The sequence below is a fragment of the Enhydra lutris genome, unplaced genomic scaffold (genome assembly GCF_002288905.1).
Source record: "Enhydra lutris kenyoni isolate GAN:26980312 unplaced genomic scaffold, ASM228890v2 scaffoldscaffold6, whole genome shotgun sequence".
Taxonomy (NCBI): Eukaryota; Metazoa; Chordata; class Mammalia; order Carnivora; family Mustelidae; genus Enhydra; species Enhydra lutris.
In genome coordinates this window covers 16,237,766-16,262,864 of record NW_019154090.1, presented here as the reverse complement: position 1 = coordinate 16,262,864, position 25,099 = coordinate 16,237,766, and the positions used below count along the sequence as shown (strand labels likewise).

Sequence of the window (25,099 nt, the reverse complement as noted above, 5' to 3'; positions counted from 1 at the left end):
CGGACCCACACTTGGCCTGGGTCCTGCCTCAGTCAAAGGACGGTGGATTCAATTCCTCAAGTCCCCAAATGCGGCCCGCTCACCCACCGCCCTGGGACTCCAGCGCTCTGGGCCCGAGAGGTGCCAGCCGACCCGCCGGCCCCGCCCCCGAACCCGGCCCCACCCCCGCAGGCCCCGCCCCCGCGCTGCCCGCGGGCCCCGCCCCGCGCACGCCAGCCCGCCCGCGCGCCAGGCCCGGGCGGCGCCGTCGCGCTTGGCGGGAGATAGAAAAGTGCTTCTGTGCGCGCCGGCGGCGGCCGCAGTTCCTGCGAGCAGCGGCGGGACCCGCGGATTAACCTGACGCCTCCCGGCGCGGCCCCGAGGCCCGGAGCGGCCCGAGCAGCCTCACCCTGACCCCGGCCCGGCTCCCGCTCCGGGCTCAGCCGGCGGGCGGGCGAGCGCGGCGCGGCCCGGGCCGGGGGGATGTCTCGGCGGACGCGCGGGTGAGCGGAGCCGGGCGGCCGAGGGCTTTCCTCTCTTCCTCCTCCACCCTGACCCCTGTCCCCCACCACACCCCTACCCTCGCCATGGCCCCTCCGGGCGGGGCGGGGCTTCCGCGGGAATTGCTGTGTCCCGGGTCGCCCGAGGCAGGGGGCGCGCGCAAAGCCGGGGGGCTCTTGGGGGCCCCTCGCTCCGCTCCCCAGGCCTGCTGGGCCTCGGAGCCCGGGCGGGCGGGTCTCCTGGGACCCGGGCCAAGCCCTGCATGATGTCATTTTGTCTCCCGCCTAATTGCGGGGTGGGGGTAGGACGGCAGTGTCAGCTGCTAGGGCCTTTACCGGGAAGGGAGGCGACCCCTGGAGAGGGAAAGCGATTCTTCCTCCAAGTCGCAGCGAGGGGGAAGCCAAAGCCTAGAGGACTTTTAGTTCAAACCTATTTGGTTTCCTGTTTGGCGGTGGGCATTTCTTCTCAAATATTCCGGGAAGTACAGAACTCCCCAAACCCTTTCCGGCCTGAGAAGGGTGCTGGGGGTGGGGGGACTCTTTTGTGTGTCTCCCCATCTCCCCAACCTGGGTGTCGGGGCCCCAGCTTGGTTTAGTTTCAGAGACCTGTCTTCCTGTTCCACATGAGGAGTTGGAGGTAGTTAGGTTTGAAGGTGAGGGGAAGACACTATCAAGACTGCTCTGGGGCCAAGGCAGGAACTGCAGGCTCCATTTTAGTTACTCCTCCAGAGAGGGAGGGGCAGAGTGGAGCCTGGAACCTGGTCTCTGGGTTCCCAGTACCCTGTCTTAACACCCGTGTACCTGGTGGCCTGACCTCTGGGTTTTACATCAGCCTGGGAGTCAGAGGATAAAGGGGGCCTGCCTGCCCTGTTCCCTCCTTGGATTCGTGCAGCCCAGATAACCTTAACCCCCTTCCCTTGGTGTCCCCCTTCTCAGGAAAAGGGTATAGACTTGAGAAGCACTCACTGCTGGGCTTTCCCCAGAGACTCTCTGCAAGGAAGCCTCTGATCCCTGGGCCATGGGCAGGGCGCCTGGCCCAGGTTCTCTCTTCCTCAGGCCACCATTTCCCAGGGCAGCTCCAATTCCCAGGAGGAGTTTTCTGGTCAGGCACCTACTGGACCCTGTCCTCATTTTTGGTGCAGGAAATATTATTCCAGGGAATGATAAGCCCCAGAAAATGACAAAGCCCTACGTCATCTGCTGCTTTGCTCCTGGAGCTCTGTGGAGGAATCCCCTCCCATGGGAGGGATGGTTTCTGTGCATGGGCACACCATAGCCCTCCACTCAATTCTTGGCCACTCTCTGTAACTCTTCTCTGCACCAGTGCCCCACTTCCTGCTCAGCTTCTGACTCACCCATCCTGGAGCAGAGCCCAGAAAGAACATCGAAGGGCATAGAAAGGGTGTGTTGGACCTACATGTGATTGCCACTACCGACCTGGGCTCTGCTTTTTCAGCTGGGATTATAGGGTGAGGGCTTGAAGGTGCAGGTCTGGAGCCTGACTTTGTCGACTTGGTAAGTGGCATAACCCTTGTCAGCCTCAGTGTCCACATCTATTAAACGTGGATAATGGGAATGCATGTGAGATAGATGGTTAGCTCCATGTCGATGATAGAAGTGTATTTTGTATACTGTGTATCTCCCAGCTGAGTTGCTTGTCCCGGTTAAAGCACTGGAGCACCAGAGAGTGTTCACAGAGACACTGTTTTATCCTTGAAGGAACATTTACTGAGCTTCTATCAGAGCTGGGTGCTAGGGAACCAAAGATGGTTTCTGTCAGGAAGAAGTCTGAGGACAGTTTATTTTATTTTATTTTGTTTTATTTTTAAGATTTTATTTATTTATTTGACAGAGATCACAAGTAGGTAGAGAGGCAGGCAGAGAGAGAGGAGGAAGCAGGCTCCCTGCTGAGAAGAGCGCCCAATGTGGGGCTCGATCCCAGGACCCCGGGATCATGAACTGAGCTGGAGGCAGAGGCCTTAACTCACTGAGCCACCCAGGCGCCCTGCACAGTTGATTTTAAAACCAGCTTCATTCTGTATCTTGTAGAGCTTTTGCTTCCTACTTTGTGATGGTGGAGAACTCCATGAATGAGGACAGAGATGATAGGACAAGGCTGAATTCCGGCTCCTTCTGTGACCCATGTATTGCTGGGTTTAGACGCTGTCCACCCCTTCCTTTTCTGCTTTTAAAAGATTTACTTTATTAGCATTTCTTATCAGCCAATAGGCAGCAACACTGCGCGTTTATTCATTAATTCAAGTATCTGGTCATTCCCTGAGCAAATATTCAAGGCCTTTTGCTGGCAGCCCCCACATGACCTGGGGATGTGAAGGTGGAGCTGACCTCTGTCCCTTTCAAGGAGACAGGCAGTTGCAGCCTCAGGGCCTTCATTCTGAGACCGGAGGATTTCCGAGGTGTGGGAGCTCAGGAGTGACTCTAGGAAGATGCTGAGCCCTGGAGAGGGGGAAGGAAACATGAAAGGAAGTCCTTGTCCTTTTGGAACAGGCTTGTGCTTGCCTTGCTTGTTTGGAGGTGGCTTTTCCCACTTATAGATGCCTGACTTAGGAATGTGCCTGACTGGTGACCAGAGGCATTCCCACTATGCGGAGTTGGGAGCGGCCCCACCACCTGACATTCCTGGAGGTGGAGAGTGTGATTTCCATTTTTGTAATTTTTTTTTTTTTAGATTTTATTTTTATTTATTTAATAGAGATCACAAGTAGGCAGAGAAGCAGGCAGAGAGAGAGAAAGGGGGAAGCAGGCTCCCTGCTGAGCAGAGAGCCTGATGTGGGGCTCCATCCCAGGATCCTGGGATCATGACCTGAGCCGGAGGCAGAGGCATTAACCCACTGAGCCACCCAGGCGCCCCCTCCCCATTTTTGAAATTATTAGACCTGATAGATACGAAGATTTTGGAGGAACTTCAAAAAGCGCCTGTTAGAAAATAATACCCAGAAGTCAAGGCTGCTTGTACTTTGATTTTTCTCTCCATAAACCATGCCTGTATGTAGGGAAGAACTGGAAAATGGACGTAGTTACTGAGGTTATGTATTTAAAGTGTTATTCTCAAATAACCAGTATTTCTTGAAATATGTGCTTGATGACTGCATATATCATCAGATTTAATCCTTAAAATAACCATAAAATTTTAAAAGTTCTGCCTATAGAAAAGAAAATCCTAAACAGGTGTCTGAATATTACAAGAATATAATATCATAATATTCTTGGTGAAATCTTTTTTTTTTTTTTTAAAGATTTTATTTACTTATTGGTGAGAGAGAGAGAGAGCACCTGTGAGCACAAGCAGGGAGGACTGGCAGGCAGAGGGAGAAGCGGGCTCCCCACTGAGCAAGGATCCCGATATAGGGCTCCATCCAGGATCTTGGGATCATGACCTAAACCAACAGCAGACGTTTAATGGACAGAACAACCCAGGCGTCCCTTCTTGGTGAAGTCTTTCTTCTTGCAGCTTTTGAAATCATTGGGTTGTTTGTGAAAATAAAAGGGTAAAGAAAATAACAATAATCCATCACCCCAATTCATTAAAGAATTAAAAAAAGAGGAGGGTGGACATATCAAAAGTAGAGAGTAAAAGGCTGCCTCCCTCAAGCCTTTGCCTTGAGCTCACGGGCCACTGCCCACACGCTGTCCCTCCATCATGCCGCAGCCTGTGCAGACACGTGTCCTTGACCCTTAGCTTGCTCTCCCTGCAGTGAGGAGCTGGATGAGCTGCACTACCAGGACACAGATTCAGACGTGCCAGAGCAGAGGGATAGCAAGTGCAAGGTCAAATGGACCCACGAGGAGGTGAGTGACACTGAGAGATGTTTGTGGGGAAGATGGCTGATGGCAGCGTGGGGGCTGGTCGTGTGTGTGTGTGTGTGTGTGTGTGTGTGTGTGTGCCTGATGCCATGATGGGTGTGATGAGGAGGAGGAGCTGGTGAAAGAGGTGGGTGTGTCCTCTGGTTCCTCCCAGTGCCTCTTCTCCTACCATTCTCCAGGATGCTCCACACTGAGGACTCCTGGGAGAATGTGTCTCCCGGAAGCTGGTGTGTTTTGCCTCATGGGCACTAACTGTGCTTTTTGCCTTTTAACTGCTTGGGTGATTAGCCTAATGGGCAACCTCCTCTTTATTATTATTCTTACTATAATTTAGAGAGGGAGAGAACACGCACAGCCATATGTTGGGGGGTGGAGGGGCAGAGGGAGAGAGAGAATCTCAGGCAGGCTCCATGCCCAATGTGAGGCCCAACTTGGGGCTCCATCTCCCAACCCTGAGATCATGACCTAAGCTGAAATCAAGAGTCAGTTGCTTAACCAACTGAGCCACCCACGTGCCCCTCCTCTTTATTATAATTTTTAAAAAATTGTGTCTTGAGACATCAAGCTCTGAGTTTTCTTTTTGTTTACAATCGAATGCACCTTTTTAAAGTGAACAGTTGGAAGCACCACCTTGATTATCCCAGAAGCTTTCCTTTGTGGTCCCATCTTCCCCGGCTCCAGGCAATCGCTGATGTAATGCCTCTTAGTGTGGTTTGTTTTGTCTGTTCTTGAATGTCCTGTAAATGAAATCATACAGCTGTATTCTCTATCTCGCTGCTTTTGCTTAACAAAATAGTTGCTTGATTCAGCAATTTGTTCGTTCTTATTACTGAAAAGCATTCCATTATATGGACCACAGTATGTTTTGTTTGTTGATGGGCATTTGGGCGGGTTTCAGTTTTTGGCTTTTGTGGATAGGGCTGCTGGGATTCTTGCATAAATCTTTTTTGAGTATTCTGTTTTCATTTCTCTAGGGGAGATAACTTACGTGTAGTCAGGGGTAGGTGTAAGCTTAGTTTTGTAGAAATTACCAGACCTTTTTCTAAATTGTTTGTTCCATCCTAGACTCAAGAAGGGGAGAGGCAGAGGGAGAAGGAGCCCAATGTAGGGCTCCATCCCAGGACCCCAGGATCATGACCTGAGCCAAAGGCAGATGCTTAACCACCTGAGCCACCCAGGTGCCCCAAAACTTTTTTTTTTTTTTTAAGATTTTATTTTTTTGAGAGAGTGAGAGCATGTGCATAAGTGGGGTGAGGGGCAGAGGGAGAAGCAGACTCCCTGCTGAGCAGGTGGCCCCAGGGCTTGATGAGGGGTTCATTGAGGGGTTCCATTCTGGGACTCAGGATCATGACCTGAGCTGGAGGTGGACTCAACTGGCTGAGCCTCCAGGCACTCCCTGAGTTATACAGCTTTTTAAAATCATGAGTGCTAAGCCCGGTTTTCTGTTCATCCCACTGTGGACCAGGAACTATATTTAGCTCTTGTGGGCCTAGAAGAACAAACAGGCTGGGGTCCCCACCCCAGAGCCACTCTCTGCTTGGGGTGGAGCGAGAATGCTGCTCTGGTCTACGGACATGCTGTAGTGATCCTCGGTGTCCACGTGTGCTCACCGTTGCATCCCTCGTCCTTGTGCTGGGGCTCCCATCACACAGGAGGCCCTGGGTCCTTGCTGAAATACCTTTAGGTATTTCCTTTACTGTTACTGTTGCCTGAAGAGGTTAGGGAAAATTTCCTGGATAAGGATTTGGAAATCACATCAGGGAAGAATGGTGGGTATATTAGATTAGGAAACAGGTGAACAGAATAGAATAGAATAGAATAGAATAGTTGTATGTGGAGAAAAGCAAGTACAGGGACCCTGGTTTGGCTGAAGGAAAGGGTTCTTGAAGAGGGAGAGTGGTTGATGCAGACAAAAAGATTGACTGGGCCAAATCTTGGAAGGCCTAGAATGTCGGGCTCAGTAGTATAGGCTTGTTCAGTTGGCAAAGTAGATCCATTGAAAGTTTTTATTGCATTGTTTTTAAAATTTTATTTATTCATGAGAGACAGAGGGGCAGAGGCAGAGGGAGAAGCAGGCTCCCGACGGAGCAGAGGGCCCAATGTTGGGCTCAATCCCAGGACCCCCAGATCATGACCTGAGCTGAAAGCAGACGCTTAACTGACTGAGCCACCCAGGCGCCCCACTGAAATTTTTTAAAGCAGAGGAGTGACCTGCACATAGCGGGGCTTCCGTGCAGCTAATCTCCTGTGTGTAGAATGGATAAGAGATTTGGTGGCAGCCTGGGACTGAGAGACTGGTGGTGCCCAGGGCATGGGGTGAGGGTGCCGTACCAGGCCGCTGTAGAGAGATTATTGGGGCAGGGATGGAACTGAGGTGGAGGCACCTGGGGCCTGGGAGGAGATGGAGACAATACAGCACAGTATCCTTGCCGGTTGTCAGGGAGGAAGGCGGTGCTAGATATGGACGTGGGCACATGGGAGGAGGACTGGTGTTGGCCTGGCCAGGCTGGGTGGCAGAGGAGGGCAGGGTGTTCAGGGCTGGCTCAGCTACAGGATTTACTGGGACTTTGCCCCAGCCAGTGCTGGACTACATTTGAGGGCCTGAATTTCTGTAATGGCCTTTTTCTTTTGTCCAGGGGTGTGTTTGTGTGTTAAAAAAACATACAACATACAACACTAAATGTATCATCATAGCCATTTTTAAGTGTGCAGTTCAAGTTCAGCGCGGTAAGTGCATTCCCGTTGTGCAGAAGATCTTTAGAACTTTCTCGTTTGGCAAAACGAGATCTATATATATCTATATATATACCCACTGGGCTTAAATTCTTCATCCCCTTCCCCCAGCCCTTGATGACCATCTGTCTGCTTTCTAGTTTTTTTTTTTTTTAAACTTAAAAAAAAAAATTTTTTTTTAAGATTTTATTTATTTATTTGACAGAGATCGCAAGTAGGCAGAAAAGCAGGCAAAGAGAGGAGGAAGCAGGCTCCCTGCTCAGCAGAGCTCGATCCCAGAACTCTGGGATTATGACCTGAGCCGAAGGCAGAGGCTTTAACCCATTGAGCCACCCAGGCGCCCCTGCTTTCGAGTTTTATGACTTTAACTCCTTTAGATATTTCCTTCCTTCTTTCTTTCTTTTTTTTTTTTTTTTTTTTTTTTTTATTTATTTATTTGACAGAGATCACAAGTAGGCAGAGAGGCAGGCAGAGAGAGAGGAGAAGCAGGCTCCCCGCTGAGCAGAGAGCCTGATGCGGGGCTCGATCCCAGGACTCTGGGATCATGACCCGAGTCGAAGGTAGAGGCTCTAACCCACTGAGCCCCCCAGGTGCCCTTAGATATTTCATATGAGTGGAATCCTATAGTATTTGTCCTTTTGTGACGGGCTTATCTTACCTCTGTCCTTGAGGCTCATCCTTGCTGTAGCTTCGAACAGAATTTCCTTCTGTTTTAAAGCTGAATAAACATTCCATTATATGGATATACCACATTTTCTTTATATAGATGTATATAAAATATAAAAAAATCAATTTGATCGAGAAGTTCTTTCTATCCAGTGAACTGCAACCATTCGCAGTGCAGCTCAGTGCTTTTCATCGCACTGGGATGTAAGGATCACCTTATAGAGAGCATTTCCATTAACTTCTGAACAGTCCTTGCACCCCTTTGCTGTCCCTCCCTCCCTCCTTCACCTCTGATCTCAGACAACCACCGACTACCTTTTTGTCCTTATAGCTTCACTGACATTTTCTAGAATGTCCTATGCACGGAATCATGCAATGTGCACCCATTTATGCCCGGCTTCCTCATGATGTTGAGGTCTCGTGTTGTTGTGGGAGTCTGTAGTTTGTTTTCAGGAGACTGTTGTAACACCTACTGTTTGCATGCCGCAGGTCCCCGTCCGTCGCTGTCCTCTCTGGCCTGTGGGTCTCTCATGGCCTCCCTTCCTCTTACAGCCCCTTTCCCTGAAGCTGTCAAGGTGAAGTGCATAATATGCACGTTGGACCGTGACCACCCACTGCTCAAATGCCTCAGTGGCTTCGTGTGATGTAGAGGCCCGAGCAGTCTTGTGTGTGGTCCGGCACCTGCTGCGGCCTCCCAAGTCACCTTGAGTCCCCCTCTCACTTACTTCCTGCATTCTAGCCGCACCAGCCTCCTTTGAGCCTGTCCCTTGGTCTCCCTGAAGAGGCAGTCACCATGTTCCTGTCTGCTGGCCCTCAGTTTGTGGGAGCCTTTGATTAGCTCCCCCTGGGCCATGATTCCCATGATGGGACAGCTCTGTCGCTGCCCGTTGCTGTGTCTGTAGTACTTGGCACGTAGTAGGTGCTCCCCTCATGACTGCCTGCACGGAGGCGGTGTTCCTTTTGCCCTTTCCTCCATCGTGATCGGCTGCTTTCCGCATGTGTGCGAGCTGAGCCCTCTCTTTCTGGCATTGGCAGGATGAGCAACTGAGGACTCTGGTAAGGCAGTTCGGACAGCAAGACTGGAAGTTCCTGGCCAGCCACTTTCCTGTGAGTGCAGCCCCTTGGTGGCCCCCTACCCCAGAGATGAAGGTTCTGGTGACCAGACTGTGCCTAGGACAGACTTTATGCCAAGGAGAAGACAGTGTTCCTTATCAAGCTGCCCCCTCCCCGCCAAAAAACCAGCCTTCCTTGGCCCTTCCTTCCCAAGCCAGAATTTGAGTTCCCCTGTCATAAACGTCTCCACACAGCAGCCTTGGCCAGCCTGGTGGGTCTTCGGGCTCTGTGCCATCTGGAGCATGTGACCAGTGGCACATTTGCATTTCTTTTCTGCTAGAAATGCAAGCAGTCTCAAGAGCGAGACTGAAATAGAGGGGAAGTGATAACTTTGGGCAGGCTTCCTGCTGAGGTCCCCCAGAGCAGCTGAAGCCTCCTGGGGATGCAGGTCCCCCATATCCCCACCCCCAGGACTGCAGGTGTCTGGTAGGGAGGGGATGTGTCAGGAGTTGCTATCGGCCTTATTTCCCAAGTCACTTGCAGCTCAGGGACCAAGTAAGCAGACCCTTTCTACCTCACCTTCCCTTGCTTCTGTGAGATCTGAAACCTTCAGGGAAATAATGCTTTCCCAGAAGCAAGGACAGATCCCTCACATACACCACAAACTTTTATAGGAATTTATGGCTCCCTCCTTGTATTGGGGGGCAGGAGGAAGCTTCCTACAGGGCAACCATGTGTGTTCCAGCATGTGGGAGTGTAGTGTATGGTGGGTGAAGGGAACAAGGCCTGGCCCCTTGAACCCAGTGCTCAACCTCGGTCCCAGGCCATTGTCATAGGAATCCTCACGGGTTCCTGTTCTCTTCCCAGAACCGCACTGACCAGCAGTGCCAGTACCGGTGGCTGAGGGTCTTGAACCCAGACCTCGTCAAGGGGCCATGGACCAAAGAGGAGGATCAAAAGGTATCTGTCGGGACAGCGCCTTGCACACAGTGGGCCTTCACGCACTCCAGCAGATCCAGGGATGGTGAGGCTGTCCTGGGGGTGGGCAGGGGTGTCCAGCTGTTCCTTTCAGGGCCGCGGTGAGATGAGGCTTATGTGGAAGGAACTGCACTGTTCTGTTAGGGGGCGAGGGAGGGGCAAATGCCCTTGGCCTCACAGAGACCTTTTCCAAGGTCATCGAGCTGGTCAAGAAGTACGGCACAAAGCAGTGGACGCTGATCGCCAAGCACCTGAAGGGCCGGCTGGGGAAGCAGTGCCGTGAGCGCTGGCACAACCACCTCAACCCTGAGGTAAAGAAATCCTGCTGGACGGAGGAGGAGGACCGCATCATCTGTGAGGCCCACAAGGTGCTCGGCAACCGCTGGGCCGAGATTGCCAAGATGTTGCCGGGGAGGTGAGCTGCCAGCTGGGCCAGGGGCCGGGGGCCAAGGGCTGGGGCAGGCCGGGATGTTCCCAGGGGCTGAGGGCATCCACTGCGCTCTTGGGGCATAGTCCAAGAGTCAGTCCCATTTTTTTGCAGTTGTTCACTTTTCCCAGAGAGGAAGGAGTCCTTCAGATTCTTGCCTAGGGCTGCCTGGACCTGGCTTTATAGGCAGTGCTGGACCAGGGCAGGGAGAAAGAGCCTGGGGCCCTCCTACTCTGTGTACCGATTTTCCTCTGGTCCCTGTTGGAGCTCTGTGCACCACGCCTGCCCTCTGCCACGGTTGCCTTGTCCTTTTTCTTAGAGAATAAACTTCTCTTGTTCCTGCCTGTGTGGTCAGGGCCAGGATCTAGACATCCAAACCACTGCTCTGTTTTCTATTCCTTGCTGTACCTGGTCCCTCTAAGAGCCTCTTGGGGGCTTGGGGGGAGCATCGGGAAGACTTGACTCCATTCTTTTTTTTTTTTTTTTTGACTTGACTCCATTCTTGCCAGAATCTTTCTCCAGGGTCAACTCCCCTGTCCTAAGTTGCTTATTGTTCCCTTAAGTGCTTTCCATCTTCTGAAAACTTAAATAAATCTCTTTATTTGTGGCTGTTTTCTACCCTGTTCTCTTTGTCCTTAGGCATTTCCCCCTTATTCAGTTTTATTTTTACTCCTTTGTCATGACACTGTGGTCCTGGGAGGGAGAGGAGATAAAATGCTGGATGGTGTCTTTCCTCTGAAGTCTGGAATGGTCTAGTTTCAAAACTCAAACCTGAGTGTGTTATCCTAACTGCTTCTCCTAGTGCTTGGGTTGAAGACCTGAGTCTCTCTCCCCGTGTGACCTGCCTGGCCTGGCTGATGCCACCATCCTGGCCTTGAGGCACTGTCACCCTTGCTTACCCATTGGGCTTTAGCTGTCTGCCCTCCTCTCAGCCCCCAAAACATGGAGAGCTCCCTCTGAGAACTCCCTGGTGCTCTCCTCTTTTGGCCTAGGATGCACACTGCTTGTGCCCCTTGTGTAGCCAACACACTCATCCTTCAGTCCTTGGTGGGGGTGTCTCTCTGTCTTCCAGACTGCGGTTGGTCCCCAGCGACCGCCCCATACTGCCCACACGCCTGCCTGGTCAGGACAGCCCACGGTGGGAGAGTTTTGAGATGCCGACCCACCTCTTTGACTGGTGGCTCAGTCCGGCCATTCATCATGCCCATTCACAATTCAGGGGAAGAGCACCATGCTTGGACTCCTGCAGTAGGGAGCACCTACCATGTGCCTGCGTCTCTGTATTGTCGTCTGATGGGCCATGCTGCTGGCCCACGTCTGCGCTGCTCTCCTACCCTCTTCTCTACGGCTCTGCTGCTGCACGCTTCCGTGGTGCTGCACTGGTCTGTGCTCAGTCTGTCTGCTCCCCGCAGCCCTGCAGCGGCTGCTGCTGTGGGCTTCTGTAGGCCTTTCCTGCCCTGTTCTACAATACTCGGCCGCACATGCTGCTTACTGCGCTTGCTGTGTGCTACTCTGATACTTCCGAACTGCCACCTGCTTCTCTACACGTTACATTTCGGTGCCGCTGTACTGGGCTGTATTTGCATACCACCGTACAGTTTTCTCCCGCTCTGCTAGTCTATCTGTACCAGTCTGCTTTCTATTCTTGTACTTCTCTCCACTTCCACACTCTAGTACTCTGCTTCTGTAATACTGTGCTGCTCTCTGCTTATAATACGTGTGTCTCCCCAGTTACTCATCAGTAAGTGATGGAGTATGAAGTCATCTCCTGATTCTCCAGATAAAGTAACAGAGGCTCAGAGTGACCCATATCAGACCCTTTGTGCCATCCAACTCTGCCCTCTGTGGCCATTTGCCATCTGAAAGGAGCACCAGGGCTTGCATTCAAGGTCACCGTGAGCCTCAGGATGGAGCTTAGCAGGCAGGGCTTTGCTTCTAGTTTTACAGATGCAAAGTGAGTGGAAAAGGGAATGCGAGCTTCAAAAACATTTCAGCTGTGTGATTTTTACCATAGGCTGAATAAAACCTCTGCTTATTTTGCTGAGGTTAGTGGAAATGTGTATAAATCACTGAGGGCTAGATGCACGTGTGACTTCATTTTAGAGCTAAGAGACCGTAGAGTCAGGGTGCCTGGGTGGCTCAGTCAGCTGAGTATCTGACTCTTGATCTCAGTTCAGGTCTTGATCTCAGGGTCGTGAGTTCAGGCCCCACACTGGGCTCCACGCTGGGCATGGAACCTATTTAAAAAAAGAGACGGAGGAGTCATCGGGTTGACCTCATTTACGGAAGCGGGAACTCCACTCAGGGAGGTCCGTGACATGGCTCGTGCCACTTCTGAGTTGAAAGGTCCCCTCTTGGCCCCCGCAGGACAGACAATGCTGTGAAGAATCACTGGAACTCCACCATCAAAAGGAAGGTGGACACAGGTGGCTTCCTGAGTGAGTCCAAAGACTGCAAGCCCCCTGTGTACTTGCTGTTGGAGCTTGAGGACAAGGATGGCTGCCAGAGTGCCCGCCCCGTGGAGGAGCAGGTGAGACGGCTGGCTGAGGCCGCTCAGCCCCAGGGCCCAGCTCTGGGTTCCGTATTTATCCCCGCCCATCTCATTTAACACCTGTTCTTTCCTTTTCATCTTCGCCACAGCTGTTCATGACTTCCTGCCACCGGGTGTCCTGTGGGCTGCATCTCCCTCACCAGGGCCCTTCCTTGTCCCATAACTCTGCACAGACCTGACACTTGTCTGCCCGCAGGTGAAGGACGACAGAACAAGCTGACATATAAAGTGGAGGGTTGGGTTGAAGAGGTCCATCCTAAGCCTCCTCTGTCCTTAGCAACAGCTTCCTTTCTACCTGTCACCCTTTCTAGGCTTTTCATACTTAAAGCAGGTTGGCAGTTGAAGAAAAAATTATTTATTGAGGTCTAATTCACTTACAGTAAAATCCATGGCATTTAGTGTACAGTTCTGAGTCATGACAAAAAACATACTGTCCGATAACTACGAAACCACATCAAGATACAGACCTTTCCATCACCTGCCATGTTCCCTTGTTTTCCTTTTCATCAGTGCTTTTCCCTTATCCCAGGCATCCCTCGTCTGTTTTCTGTCTATAATTTCATACAGTTTTCTAGAAAATCATACAATGAAGTTATATGGTATTACGTTTACAATTGTAAAAACGAAACCAGTATGCAGGTGTTAACATTTCTCACCCCATACTCCGGAACAAACTTTTTTTTTTTTTTTTAAGATTTTATTTATTTATTTGACAGAGAGAGATCACAAGTAAGCAGAGAGGCAGGCAGAGGATGGGGGGAAGTAGGCTCCCTGCTGAGCCACCCAGGTGCCCCCAGAGCAAACTTTTTATTGAAATTTTAAAACTATTTTTTCTAATGATTTATTTTTTTTTTTTAAGATTTTATTTATTTATTTGATGGAGTATAAATGGGGTAGAGGCAGGGGGAGAGGGAGAAGCAGTCACCCCACTGAGCAGGGAGTCTGACGTGGGGCTCAATCCCAGGACCCTAAGATCATGACCAGAGCCAAAGGCAGATGCTTAACCCACTGAGCCACCCAGGCGCCCCAGTGATTTATTCTTTACAAATAAAGATTTGGGGTACCTGGCTGGCTCAGAAGAGCTTGTGACTCTTGATGTAAGGGTTGTGAGTTCACCCCCACATTGGGTATAGGGATTACAAAAGTAAGTAAATAAACTTAAAAAGATTTGGGCATGCCTAGGTGGCTCAGTGGGTTAAGCGTCTGCCTTTGGCTCTGGTCATGATCTCAGGGTCCTGTGATTGAGCCCCGCATTGGGCTCCTTGATCAGCAGGGAGCCTGCTTTTCCCTCTGCCTACTGCTCCCCCTGCTTGTGCTCTCTCTTTTTCTCAAAAAGGATACTTAAAAAAAAATCTTAAAAAAAAAAAAAAAAAAAGGAGGGGGGTGCCTGGGTGGCTCAGTGGGTTAAAGCCTCTGCCTTCGGCTCAGGTCATGATCCCAGGGTTCTGGGATCGAGCCCCACATCGGGCTCTCTGCTCAGCAGGGAGCCTGCTTCCTTCTCTCTCTCCGTGCCTGCCTCTCTGACTACTTGTAATCTCTGTCTATCAAATAAATAAATAAAATCTTTAAAAAAAAAAAATAAAAAGGATTTGAAGGAAATGTGTCCAAGAATGAGGATTTGACAATGCTGAGTCATGGGAGGTAACGCACTCCCCCTGTGCTGTGTTCTAGTCTCTTCTGGGATTGTGAACTAGTGAGTGAGCTTTCTTCACGCTCCCCCTTCCCTATTCTTACTGGCTCACTAGAACCTGTGACCCCTCCAGGGCTGTGACTCTCCGCTGCGGCATTGCATCACATTCTTGCTTCTGTTTCTCAATTTTTCAACTTGAGAGAGTATCTCCTGATTCCCTGGTATGAATGCTTCTGTAGAATAACAAACAGTAGAGAAAGATCTCGAACAGAAAGTAAATTGACTTCTTCCAATCTGGGCTCCCCACACATCCCCTAACCAGCGGAGTCTACTTCTCATACTTTGTTGAGTATCTAAGTAACATATTTTCAAGCCTTTTACTTCTGGTTGAAGAAGAAGCATACGTTCCACAAAGAGAAACCACGGGCATCATCAGCAGACACAGTCACTTTTTAGGATGGAGGGGAAGTGGGCAGACCTTCTTCGGTCTCTGAAAATCCTGGGCTGAAAGTGTTTTGACCTCGCTTTTGCCTCTGGCACTTTTCTTCTGGAGCGCGGGCCGTGCTGGGCCAGGATTAACCCCCGGGGGTCAGTGAGGGTGTTGTTTTCAGCCTCATTTCATCTCCAGCATCATTTTCATGGTTCTCTTGTGCTGTTTATGTAATTATGGTTATATCTAATTTTAAAAATTAGGAACAAAGCCAGGGGTGCCTGGGTGGCTCAGATGGTTAAGCATCTGCCTTCAGCTCACGTCATGATCCCAGGGTCCTGGGATTGAGCCCCGTATCGGGCTCCCTGCTAGGTAGGAAGCCTGCTTCTCCCTCGCCCTCTGCTGCTTGTGTTCCTTCTCTTGCTATCTCTTTCTCTGTCAAATAAATAAAATCTTTTAAAAATAAATAAATAAAATTAGAAACAAAACTTCAACGACCATCCTTGTAACTCAAATCACTGTGCATGGGCTCGTTATTTCTTTAGAAATTCCTGGAGATGGATTGAGACACATTTCTTGAAAAACTTTTTTTTTTTTTTTTTTTTTTTAAAGATTTTATTTATTTACTTGAGAGAGAGAGATTGAGAGAGAGCATGAGAGACAAGGAGGTCATAGGGGAAGCAGACTCCTCACGGAGCTGGGAGCCCAATGTGGGACTTGATGCCGGGACTCTGGGATCATGACCTGAGCCGAAGGCAGTTGCTTAACCAACTGAGCCCTCTTGAAAAATTTCTAATACGTTTTGCTAGATTGTCTGCCAGAAAAGGTTTGCCTATTAATGTGTCTATGGGACCAACTCCTGTTCTCCCCACTCACCAATCAGGCTTGCAATTGTAGTTCTTGTCCCCATACTTCAAAAGCAATGCAGGGTTCCTGTAAAGAGTTACAAACTTTACAGAACTGAGTGTTACAGAAGCAGAGCCTGCTAATCTCAACTGCCAGAGAGAACCAATTTATTGTTTAATGTGTTTGCCAACATTTCTAATTAAGGGCGATATGTTGAAAATGAGATTGTGATAACTCACTGCCATACAGTTTCTTCGGAAATCTTTCCATGTCATTTTGTGCATACAGAGCTTTACACCGTTCTTGAGTCTGTTATGTCTTGTCGTGACCTGCTGATGAACATCTGTCGCCATTTCTATTAAGGCGCTGCAGTGAACATCATCATTCCTATTCTTTGTGCATGTACTTATTAATGTGGGTTAGTTCTTACAGATGTGGCATGACTGGGTCAAAAGGTACGGACGCGTGAAATTTTTACACGCATCACCAAATCGCCACTCGAGTGTTGGTACGCTTTTGTCCTGTTAGCAGCATATGGCACTGCCTGTTTCCCCACACTGTTGTTGTGATCGGCTGTGACTATATTGAAAATATCCTTGCCGGGGTGCCTGGGTGGCTCAGTTGGTAAAGCATCCAGCTCTTGGTTTCTGCTCAGGTCATGCTCTCAGAGTCGTGAGATCGAGGCCTGAATTGGTTCGGGGCTCCACACTGGATGTGGAACCTGCTTAGGATTCTCTCTCCCTCTCATTAAAAACAAAACAAAAAAACTTTGCCAATTTTATGAGCAACAACAGACTATCGTTTGGGTTTGATTTCTTTTACTTGTGAGGTTTACCATTTTTCTTTGGCTTATTGATTTTCCTTTACCCAAATTAATTGGGTTTTTTTTTGGTCATTCATAAACTTATTTATGTCTTAAGGCTATTACCCCTGTATCATATGGTAACTCCTTTTTCCTAGCTTGGGAAACTCGGATCTTCCTCATCCCTTCACTTTATAAAGATGTAGTTTGTAGACAGTAAATGCACCTTTTAGTAGATAGTTCTGTGCGTTTTGACAAATGTAACCCACACCTCAGTCAAGCTGGAGGACATCTCCAACACCCCCTGAAGTTCCCAAGCACTCAGCCCCTGGCAGCTGCTCTGTTTTCTATCTCTGTAGTTTTACCTTCAAAAGGATGTTGCGTCAACGGAATCACACAGTCCGTACTCTGCTATGACTGTTCTCTTCTGCTTAGCTATTAACGCATTACGATTCATCCATGTGACTGCGACTGTCAGTGATTTGTTCCTCTGAACTGCTGAGTGACAGTCTGTTGGTCTGGGAGTACCATTCTTTATCTGTTTACCAGCTGAGGGACGTCGTTTCTAGCTTGTTCCCAAATAAAGCTGCTATAGGCATCTGCGTTCAAGATTTTGTGTGAACATAAGTTTTCGTGTCTCTTGGGTAAACATCTACGTTTGGGATTGTTGGGTCGTATGGTAAGTGTATTCCGAATTTTAAATAAAATCACCAAGCCATTTTTCAACACAGCTGTTTCCAAAGTGGGATTCCCACATTCAAACCCTTCAATAGCGTTCATGGCATTCTTCCCCTTTCTCTCATCGTTGCAGTTACAAGTTTTCAATCAAATCTGTTCTTATTTAATCCTTTTCTTCCTTTGCCTAGATCACAAACCATTTCCACCCTGTTCACTTGATAGTGATAGCAGTAATAGCCACAGTGTATGCTGGGCGCTGCTGGCCTCGCTGCTGACCTCCTCAGGGTCCTCATTTTATAGGCAAGAGAGCTGACGCACACACAGGCCACACAGCTTGCTCAAGGTGGGCCAGCAAAAATGGCCAAGCTCTGGCTAAATCCAGAGCCTGCATAACTCTTCCTGATGCCGTTTGGCCCTCCTCAGGGATGTGGGATCATGTTCCTTGCCCTTGAGAAGCCTTATTGATCACATGTGCTCTTCTCAAGGCTATACTGGGATATGTAAGGTTAACATGTCAACCTTAGTTTCAGGGTTCTGCCAGGAGAGCTATTGCCTCAAATGATTTTCATCTTTTTTTTTTTTTTGTCACAAAATTAGTACACACTCATTTTCCAAACATTTATTTTGAAATGATATTAAGCATACAGAAAAGTTACAAGAATAGTACAAAGAATTCCCATAATACTCTTTACTAGATTCATTAGTTTTTTTTTTTTTTAAGATTTTATTTATTCATTTGACAGACAGAGATCACAAGTAGGCAGAGAGGCAGGCAGAGAGAGAGGGAGAAGCAGGCTCCCCGCTGAGCAGAGAGCCCGATGCGGGGCTTGATCCCAGGACCTTGAGATCATGACCTAAGCCGAAGGCAGTGGCTTAACCCACTGAGCCACCCAGGCACCCCTTTTTAAGGATTTTTAAAAAATGTTTTACGTTATCTCTGCACCCGATGTGGGATTCAGACTCACAACCCTGAGATCAAGAGTTGCATGCTCTCCTGACTGAGCCAGCCAGGTGTCTCTAGATTTATTAGTTTTTAACATTTGCCGGATTTGCTTTATTTTTCTGTATACAGGTACTACTATTTTATCTGAGCCATTTGCTTCTCTATCCCGTAATACTGAGTCTGTGTTTCCTAAGAATAAGGACCTTGGCTTACATACTCACATGTATGTTTTTGTTCAGTTCAGGGATTTTAAGTCCTGATTCAGGGCTTTGAACAAATCTACAGTCCAGATTCCATTTTCCTGCCCACGATACAGTCTAGAAGTAGACTTAGTTATTGTATCTCTTGTCTCTTTTTATCTGAATAGTTCCTTAACCTTTCTTAGCCTTTCATGATGCTGATATCTTTGAAGTGTAGGATAATGTCAGTTATTTTGTGGTCTATCTTTCTTTCTGTCTGTCTGTCTTTCTTTCTCTTTTTACTTGTTTATGTATAAGTAAGCTCCATTCCTAGTGTGGAGCCCAGTGTGGGGCCTGAACTCTGAACAACCCTGAAATCAAGACCTGAGCTGAGATCAAGAGTTGGACGCTTTACTGACTGAGCCACCCAGCCTCCCGTCTGTCTCTCAATTTAGATTCATCCTAGTTTCGCTATTAGATCAGGTTGTACATTTTAATTTTATTTAAATTTTTAATGTTGAATAACCTCTGTGCCTGATGTGAGGCTTGAGCTCAGGACTCCGAGATAAAGAGTCGCTCGCTCTAAGACTGAGGCAGCCAGCCGTTCCAGGTTGTATGTTTTTCGCTAGAGTACTTACTACACAGTGTCCCATCTCATAACAAGAACCCCGTGCCCTCGTGTCCAGCAGGGAAGTCTCGTGACCAGCTGGCCCCCCGTGCTTCCTGCTGTGAAGGAAGAGGAAAGCAGTGAGGAGGAGGCCACGGCAGCCACTGCCTCGACAGAGCAGGGAGCTGTTCCTGCACACCTGGATGGAGTGCGGACGCCGGAGCCCTTGGAGGACTTCCCAAAGCGTGAAGACCAGGACGGCTCCTCGCCGGAAATTAGCCTGCCCTATAAGTGGGTGGTGGAGGCTGCAAACCTCATCATCCCTGCCGTGGGGTCCAGCCTCTCGGAAGCCCTGGACTTGATCGAGTCGGTAATGTTGGTCATGGCACTTCACAGTGGGCACAGAGCACCTGCCAACCAGGAGTGCTTCTCTGATGGGCGGGCATCCTTCTGTTCACTCCGTCATCCCACGACTGTCTCCTGGGCTGACGCAGAGTGCCCAGCTGGGATACAGGGCCTGGGGACACAGATGGTGGCCATGTGGTCCCTGCCCTCATGTGCCACAGTGCAGGTGGGGTGGGAGGGTCCCCAGAGGAGGTGGCACTGCCCTGAGACCTCAAGGATGATGAGGGGAGGGTGTTTGAGGCCCAGAATACCGCAGGGAAGAGCCTAGTGCTTGCCCCATTGGATGTAGGGCGGGGTCTGGTGTGTTGAGTGGGTTCTGGTAACTCCAGTAACCCTGCTGGAGGCCGCCTTAGCTGTGGATTGAACCTTGCCAGGGACAGCTCAGTGGGGGCTGCATCTCCTGCTGTGTCAGCCAGGCCTGCCATGTGGAGCAGGTTTCATGAGGTGATGGGTGACAGGCCTGGCAACTAGGGACAGCAGAGTTCAGTGGGAGGCACCCCACATTCACTTCCCACTCGGGCTTCCCCATCCTTGCTAAGAATAACGACACTGTTTGTCGAGCATCTAAATGCCAGGCTCTGGGTTCCGTGTATAATCCCCACAGTATCCTATGAGGTATGTTCTTTCTCTGTTTTCTAGATGAGACTGAGGCTTAGGGGGGTTAAGTAGTGTCCCCGTGGTCACACTGAGTAAGCTTGGTGGTCTTGGCTATCTTGACCACCTCTTGCTCCAGAGTTTGGGACTGGTCCTGGCTACAGCATCTAGCTGTGGTGTCCCCTCCACTCCAGGAAATTTGAGAGTGGCCCAAGAAGCAGGTCTGATTGGTTTGTCAGTGCGTTCAATAAATAGCTCCTGGCTGCCAGGGGTAGTCCCTGGTTTGGGCCCTAAGGGGAGAGTTAGATGAATGCAGGACACATTCTGTGCCTGGCCCCATTGGCCTCTCATGCTGTTACCTGCCTTCATCCTCACACTGTTCTGGCTCTTCTGCCTGATAGGCCCAGAGAGGGGCAGGAGGAGCTTAGGTGCATTGAGTGGCTACTGTATGCCCAGCCGAATGCTTAATTAGTAACCAGCAGCTGACATGTGAACACCCACCACAGGCCAGGCTCCTTACCTGCCACCTAATAATATCCACGCTCTGTTACCGCATTTGTGGAAACACTGCCGTCTGTCCGTCTGTTCCTCCAGACGGTGCTTGTAGGATCTGTTTCTGGTCCATTAGACGCCTCCTCTGGGGCCTCCTCGAGGCTGGGGTTTGCTGCTTGGAGTGTGGGCCTAAAGTCAGTATTGCCCTGAGCTGGTCTCCACCCTTGGGGATGAACTGCCCACGCTCCTGCGAGTCCCAAGGACCAGCAGGCATCAGGGGGATCTGGGCCTACTCAGGGCCAAAGCTCCAGGGACCAAGGCAGAAGCTTCTCTCTCCAGCAGCCCTGTGGCCGGGTTGTAATTTATCGGGCAAAGGAAGGAAGACCTGGTATGACTCAGAAATGCTCCCAGAAACTTAAGTGACTTTGGGTAGATTGCACCGTCTCTGGCCTGGGAAGGAGGAAGGTAACGCTTGTCTGGCAGGTTCTTGTGGGATTGGAGATGGTTTAGGCGAAGTGGCCCAGGAGGCCTCTGTGACTGACAGGTGCGTGGAGCACAGCGGAGTCCATTCTCCAGGAGTGTGGCCACGCAGATCAGGACCCGTAAACCCCGCCTCACAGCCTTGGGCCTAAGACTTCACTTCTAGGAGAAGATTTGTATCCAAGATGTTCACGAAGATGTTATTTTTAAATTTTAAAAACTAAGGGAATAAACAATGTCCCAGCAGAAGAGGGGGATGGTAAAGTAACTAATACATTCATATGATTGAATATTTTGCAGTCATAAATTGTGTTACAAAAGTTGGAAAATTTTCATATGATAACTGACATTTATTAATAGTAAACATCAACTTGTAGTAATAAAATTAAGCACTATTATTAGTAGTATAACTTTAAATGGATAAGAAGCAGTATATAGAAATGATTTTTTTCTAAGGCTAAAAACGCAGACTCCCAGCTGTCATTGAGGGATGTGTGTAAGTGGTAAACTGAGAGCAATGTGTGAGGACAGTAAATACTGAGTTCAGGCAGAGGATGGGAACAAGGGGAGCCGGACCTGGGGCTTCAGTGGTTAGGTTTTATTTCCCAGGATCCTTGATGGGTGTCTTGAGTTTTCTTTGTGCTTTTTGTCTAAGTATCGCTTTTTAAAAATAACAGCCAGCAGCCGAATGAGCAGTGTGACCTCAGCTATGTTTGCAGATAGAGATATGGATGTAGAAGAAGCCTCGAGGAAACGCAGGAACACGCTCGTGGTGATGACTCCTGGGCTGTGGGCTCCTGCCTGGCGTTTGCATATTGTCCTTTAATGAGGGAGTCTTGTGTCTGCTGGGAAGCTGGGTGATTGCAGTTATTACTGACCCCCCTCTCTGGGCAGGACCCTGATGCTTGGTGTGACCTGAGTAAATTTGACCTGCCTGAGGAGCCGTCCGTGGAGGGTAGCAGCAGCAACAGCCCGGTGCAGCCATCCCCATCCCGGCAGCAGCAAGGGCTGCCGCCCCACCAGCCTGCTGCCCCGGTGCCCAGTGTGACCGAGTACCGCCTGGACGGCCACACCATCTCAGACCTGAGCCGGAGCAGTCGGGGTGAGCTGATACCCATCTCCCCCAGCACTGAAGTGGGGGGCTTGGGCATCGGCACGCCGCCTTCGGTGCTCAAGCGGCAGAAGAAGAGGCGTGTCGCCCTGTCCCCTGTCACGGAGAACAGCGCCAGCCTGTCGTTTCTGGACTCCTGTAACAGCCTCACCCCCAAGAGCACACCCGTCAAGACCCTGCCCTTTTCGCCCTCCCAGGTGTGTGGACCCCATCCTGACCACTCGCTGGGCTCGGTGTACAGACCCCCAGTGCCCGATACAGGGCCTGGACGCCGGCACATGTCATTCAGCAAGGCTTCCCTGAGCGTCTGCTGTGTGTGAGGCCCTGTGCTAGGTGCTGGGGGCATAGAGGGGAGCAAAACTGGGCCTGGCTCTGCCTTCGAGAAGCTTATGCTCTGGTGGGAAAACCAGCTAATAAGAAAAGCTACAGATTAATGTGACACCTGCTGTCTTAGTCTTACAGAGCTGCGAGGGCATCGGAGGGGGGAGGTGTCATCTGGAAGGCTTCCATGAGGAGGGGGGATTGCTTAGCTGGAAATAGTAGGTGGTAACTGGGCAAAGAGGAGAAGGGACTCAGTATTTGTTACAAGAGTCTCATTTTGCACACACGCTCATAGCAGATTCGCCAGCCTTGGGGTGCAATGGCGAGGGTGACGTATCCCTGCCCTTGATGAGGGTAGTGAGTGCTGGGGACAGGCTTGCAATTACTTGAGCAGAATGTAGTGTGGAAGGTGCTGTGGTTGTTGGGAGCTTGTTGTGTCCTGGGTACTGCCCTGTTTGTAATGAAAGTTCTATTAGGGGGAGCTGAGGTGGGACCCTGTCTTCCCTCCATGTCGGGGAGGCATTCAGAGCTTCCGAGAGATGTTTGAGCTGGGTTTTGTCAGCTCGAACACAGGCATGGAGATGAGGGAGCACTCAGTGTGAAGTCCAGAGCCAGGGGGAGGAGGCAGGGGCTTTGGAGGGCTGTAGGTGTAAACAAGGGCTATGCACTGCCCTGGGGGCCAGCGGGGTGGTGGGCTCTGGGAGGGTGGAATGGAGGGGCGGTTGAGAGGCAGACTTTGGAGTTTCCACGTCCCCGGACCACAAGATGGTGGGTGGAGGCTTTGGGTCTCACTACGTCTGTCCCTTTCCCTGAGGATGTGGGGGAGAGAGAGGCCCAGAGGAGGCATGTTTTAGAAAGCTACTCCCATTGTCTGTGCAAGGATTGAAGCCAGACCTGTGTCAGGGGTGATTAGTGGTATTTTTCTGCCAGAGGCCTTGTATTAGTTGCTAGAGGTGCCACAGTAAAGTACCACAGACCAGGATGCTTAAACTTCAGAAATTAATCTCATAGTTCTGGAAGCTGAGATTAAGTGTGGGCAAGTTTAGTTTTTTTGGAGCCTCTCATGGTTGTAGATGGCTGGCTGTCTTCTCTGTGTCTTCACATGGACTCCCTTTGTCTGTGCATCTGTGTTCTGATCTCCTTTCTCCTAAAATCTCTTAACCTGCCTCTCGTAGATTCTTTTGAGGACACCAGCTATGTTCGGTGACGGCCCATCCTTATGACCTCATTTTACCTTAATCATCTCTTTGAAGTCTCTTGCCTCCAAATACTTTCATGTTCTGAGGTCCTGTGGGTCAGGGCTTCTACAGAGGAATTTGGGAGGACACCACACCATTCAGCCCATAGCAGGCCCAAATAAGCCCAGCTGATGAGAGAAGGAGGATGGTGAGCCCTGAGCTACCCAACAAACAGCCCGGGGTGATGAGGACCCTGCCCAGGGCTGTGGACCCGAGATCTGCTTGTGGCCCTGGGCTACTGGGGCACCTTCAGGGTAGAGGGGGAGGGTAGTGCCACAGACTTGGCTTAGGTCTGGATTTGTGTCCTGTCTCTAGCACTCAGCACAAGAACCTTTACCTCTTTAGTCTCAGCTTTCTTATCTGTAAAATGGGGTGTTGTAATGGCACCTACATCGCTGAAGATCTGTGAAAACTACATGGAATTCTTGGTGTGAATGCTTAGCCCTGGTGCGAGGAGCTGTTCTACACGTTCATGTCACCAGCACCATTGTCACTGTCCCTGTCCACAGGTTGGGTGAGAGCTAGTCTTCTGAAAAGAGCTGCTCTGAAGACTGCCAGCTTTCTTTGCCCTGACAGCACGGTTGGCAGTGCTGTGAGCGTGGGCATGGGGGATGCCCCCCCCTTGCCAGCCTCACAAAAGCCAGGGCTGGGGGCAGTGACAATCCCACAGGTCTATGTGAACCTAGCTGTTGGGTCCTGTCGATCTGTCCTGGTCTTCATTTTCTAGTGCCTGGTCGGGGAGTGCTTCCAGGTCAGGAGGGAGACCCCTGTCACAGAACAGCCATGTTGGGGGGTGGTGGGGACAGGGGCTGTCCGGTGTCTCACCCCACCTCTGCAGGTTTTCACTTTGTCTTGTTTCCTCTTCCCTGGCAGTTTCTGAACTTCTGGAACAAACAGGACACACTGGAGCTGGAGAGCCCCTCACTGACGTCCACCCCGGTGTGCAGCCAGAAGGTGGTGGTCACCACCCCCCTGCACCGGGATAAGACGCCTCTGCACCAGAAACATGCGGCGTGAGTGTGCTGTGCCCACCCAACCCTGCTGGCCTAGGAGCTTGGGCTTTGCCCCCTTCCCAAGCCAGGACTGGGATCCCCTTTGGAAAAACACCTGGGACTGTTTCGAGAAGGCGGCCTCCTTCCGGCCACCACAGCCCTTTGTTTTTGTCAGGATTGTCTGGAGCTTCATCTTTGCTGTTCCTCATCTTCAGTTTTAATTAGATGGTTTTCTAATCTCAGAACTAGAGTCCAAGTAGCCATGAAAAAATCCCCCCATTTTGTGTTTCAAGGGCAAACCCACTGGGTTTGAGCAACCTTAGCATGCAGGACGGAAGTGACCTGGTTCTCCCTGTTTCTCTGTGGTGCTCAGTTAGGAGCAGCTCCGGCTGTGACCTTCCGAAGCTCCGTGTCTCACCTGTACAGGGCACTTGCCTGTGTGCTTTTACGGAAGTGCTTTCACGAGAGTGCACGTCCTGCGTCATCCTGAGGTCGAGACAGTGGCTTAACTGCACTTCTGCCTGTTGCCTTTGCTGCAGGAGAGCGTTGCCTTGTTATTTCCTGAGTAATCTGTTTAATTCAGGAATCAGCTCCAAAGTGTTAGCTCTTGTAATGATACATAATTTCAGGAAAACTTTA

The 25,099-nt window shown here is 50.2% G+C and overlaps 1 protein-coding gene across 5 annotated transcripts in view; it reads left to right on the top strand.

The window, feature by feature from the left end:
• Positions 1–296: 296 nt before the first annotated feature.
• The window catches only part of LOC111141367 (MYB proto-oncogene like 2), a 35,213-nt gene continuing 10,410 nt past the window's right edge, over positions 297–25,099 (top strand). For 2 of the 5 annotated variants that reach the window (XM_022493855.1, XM_022493853.1), the window contains exons 1-9: positions 298–482; positions 4,196–4,289; positions 8,739–8,810; positions 9,624–9,716; positions 9,929–10,149; positions 12,529–12,691; positions 18,910–19,197; positions 21,693–22,106; positions 24,342–24,481. In XM_022493855.1, coding sequence (XP_022349563.1) covers positions 463–482; positions 4,196–4,289; positions 8,739–8,810; positions 9,624–9,716; positions 9,929–10,149; positions 12,529–12,691; positions 18,910–19,197; positions 21,693–22,106; positions 24,342–24,481 — 1,505 coding nt within the window. In that variant the 5' untranslated portion in view covers positions 298–462. Of the gene's footprint in view, positions 483–4,195; positions 4,290–8,738; positions 8,811–9,623; positions 9,717–9,928; positions 10,150–12,528; positions 12,692–18,906; positions 19,198–21,692; positions 22,107–24,341; positions 24,482–25,099 lie in introns of all 5 variants that reach the window. The other 3 variants (XM_022493854.1, XM_022493852.1, XM_022493856.1) reach the window with 3 other exon arrangements.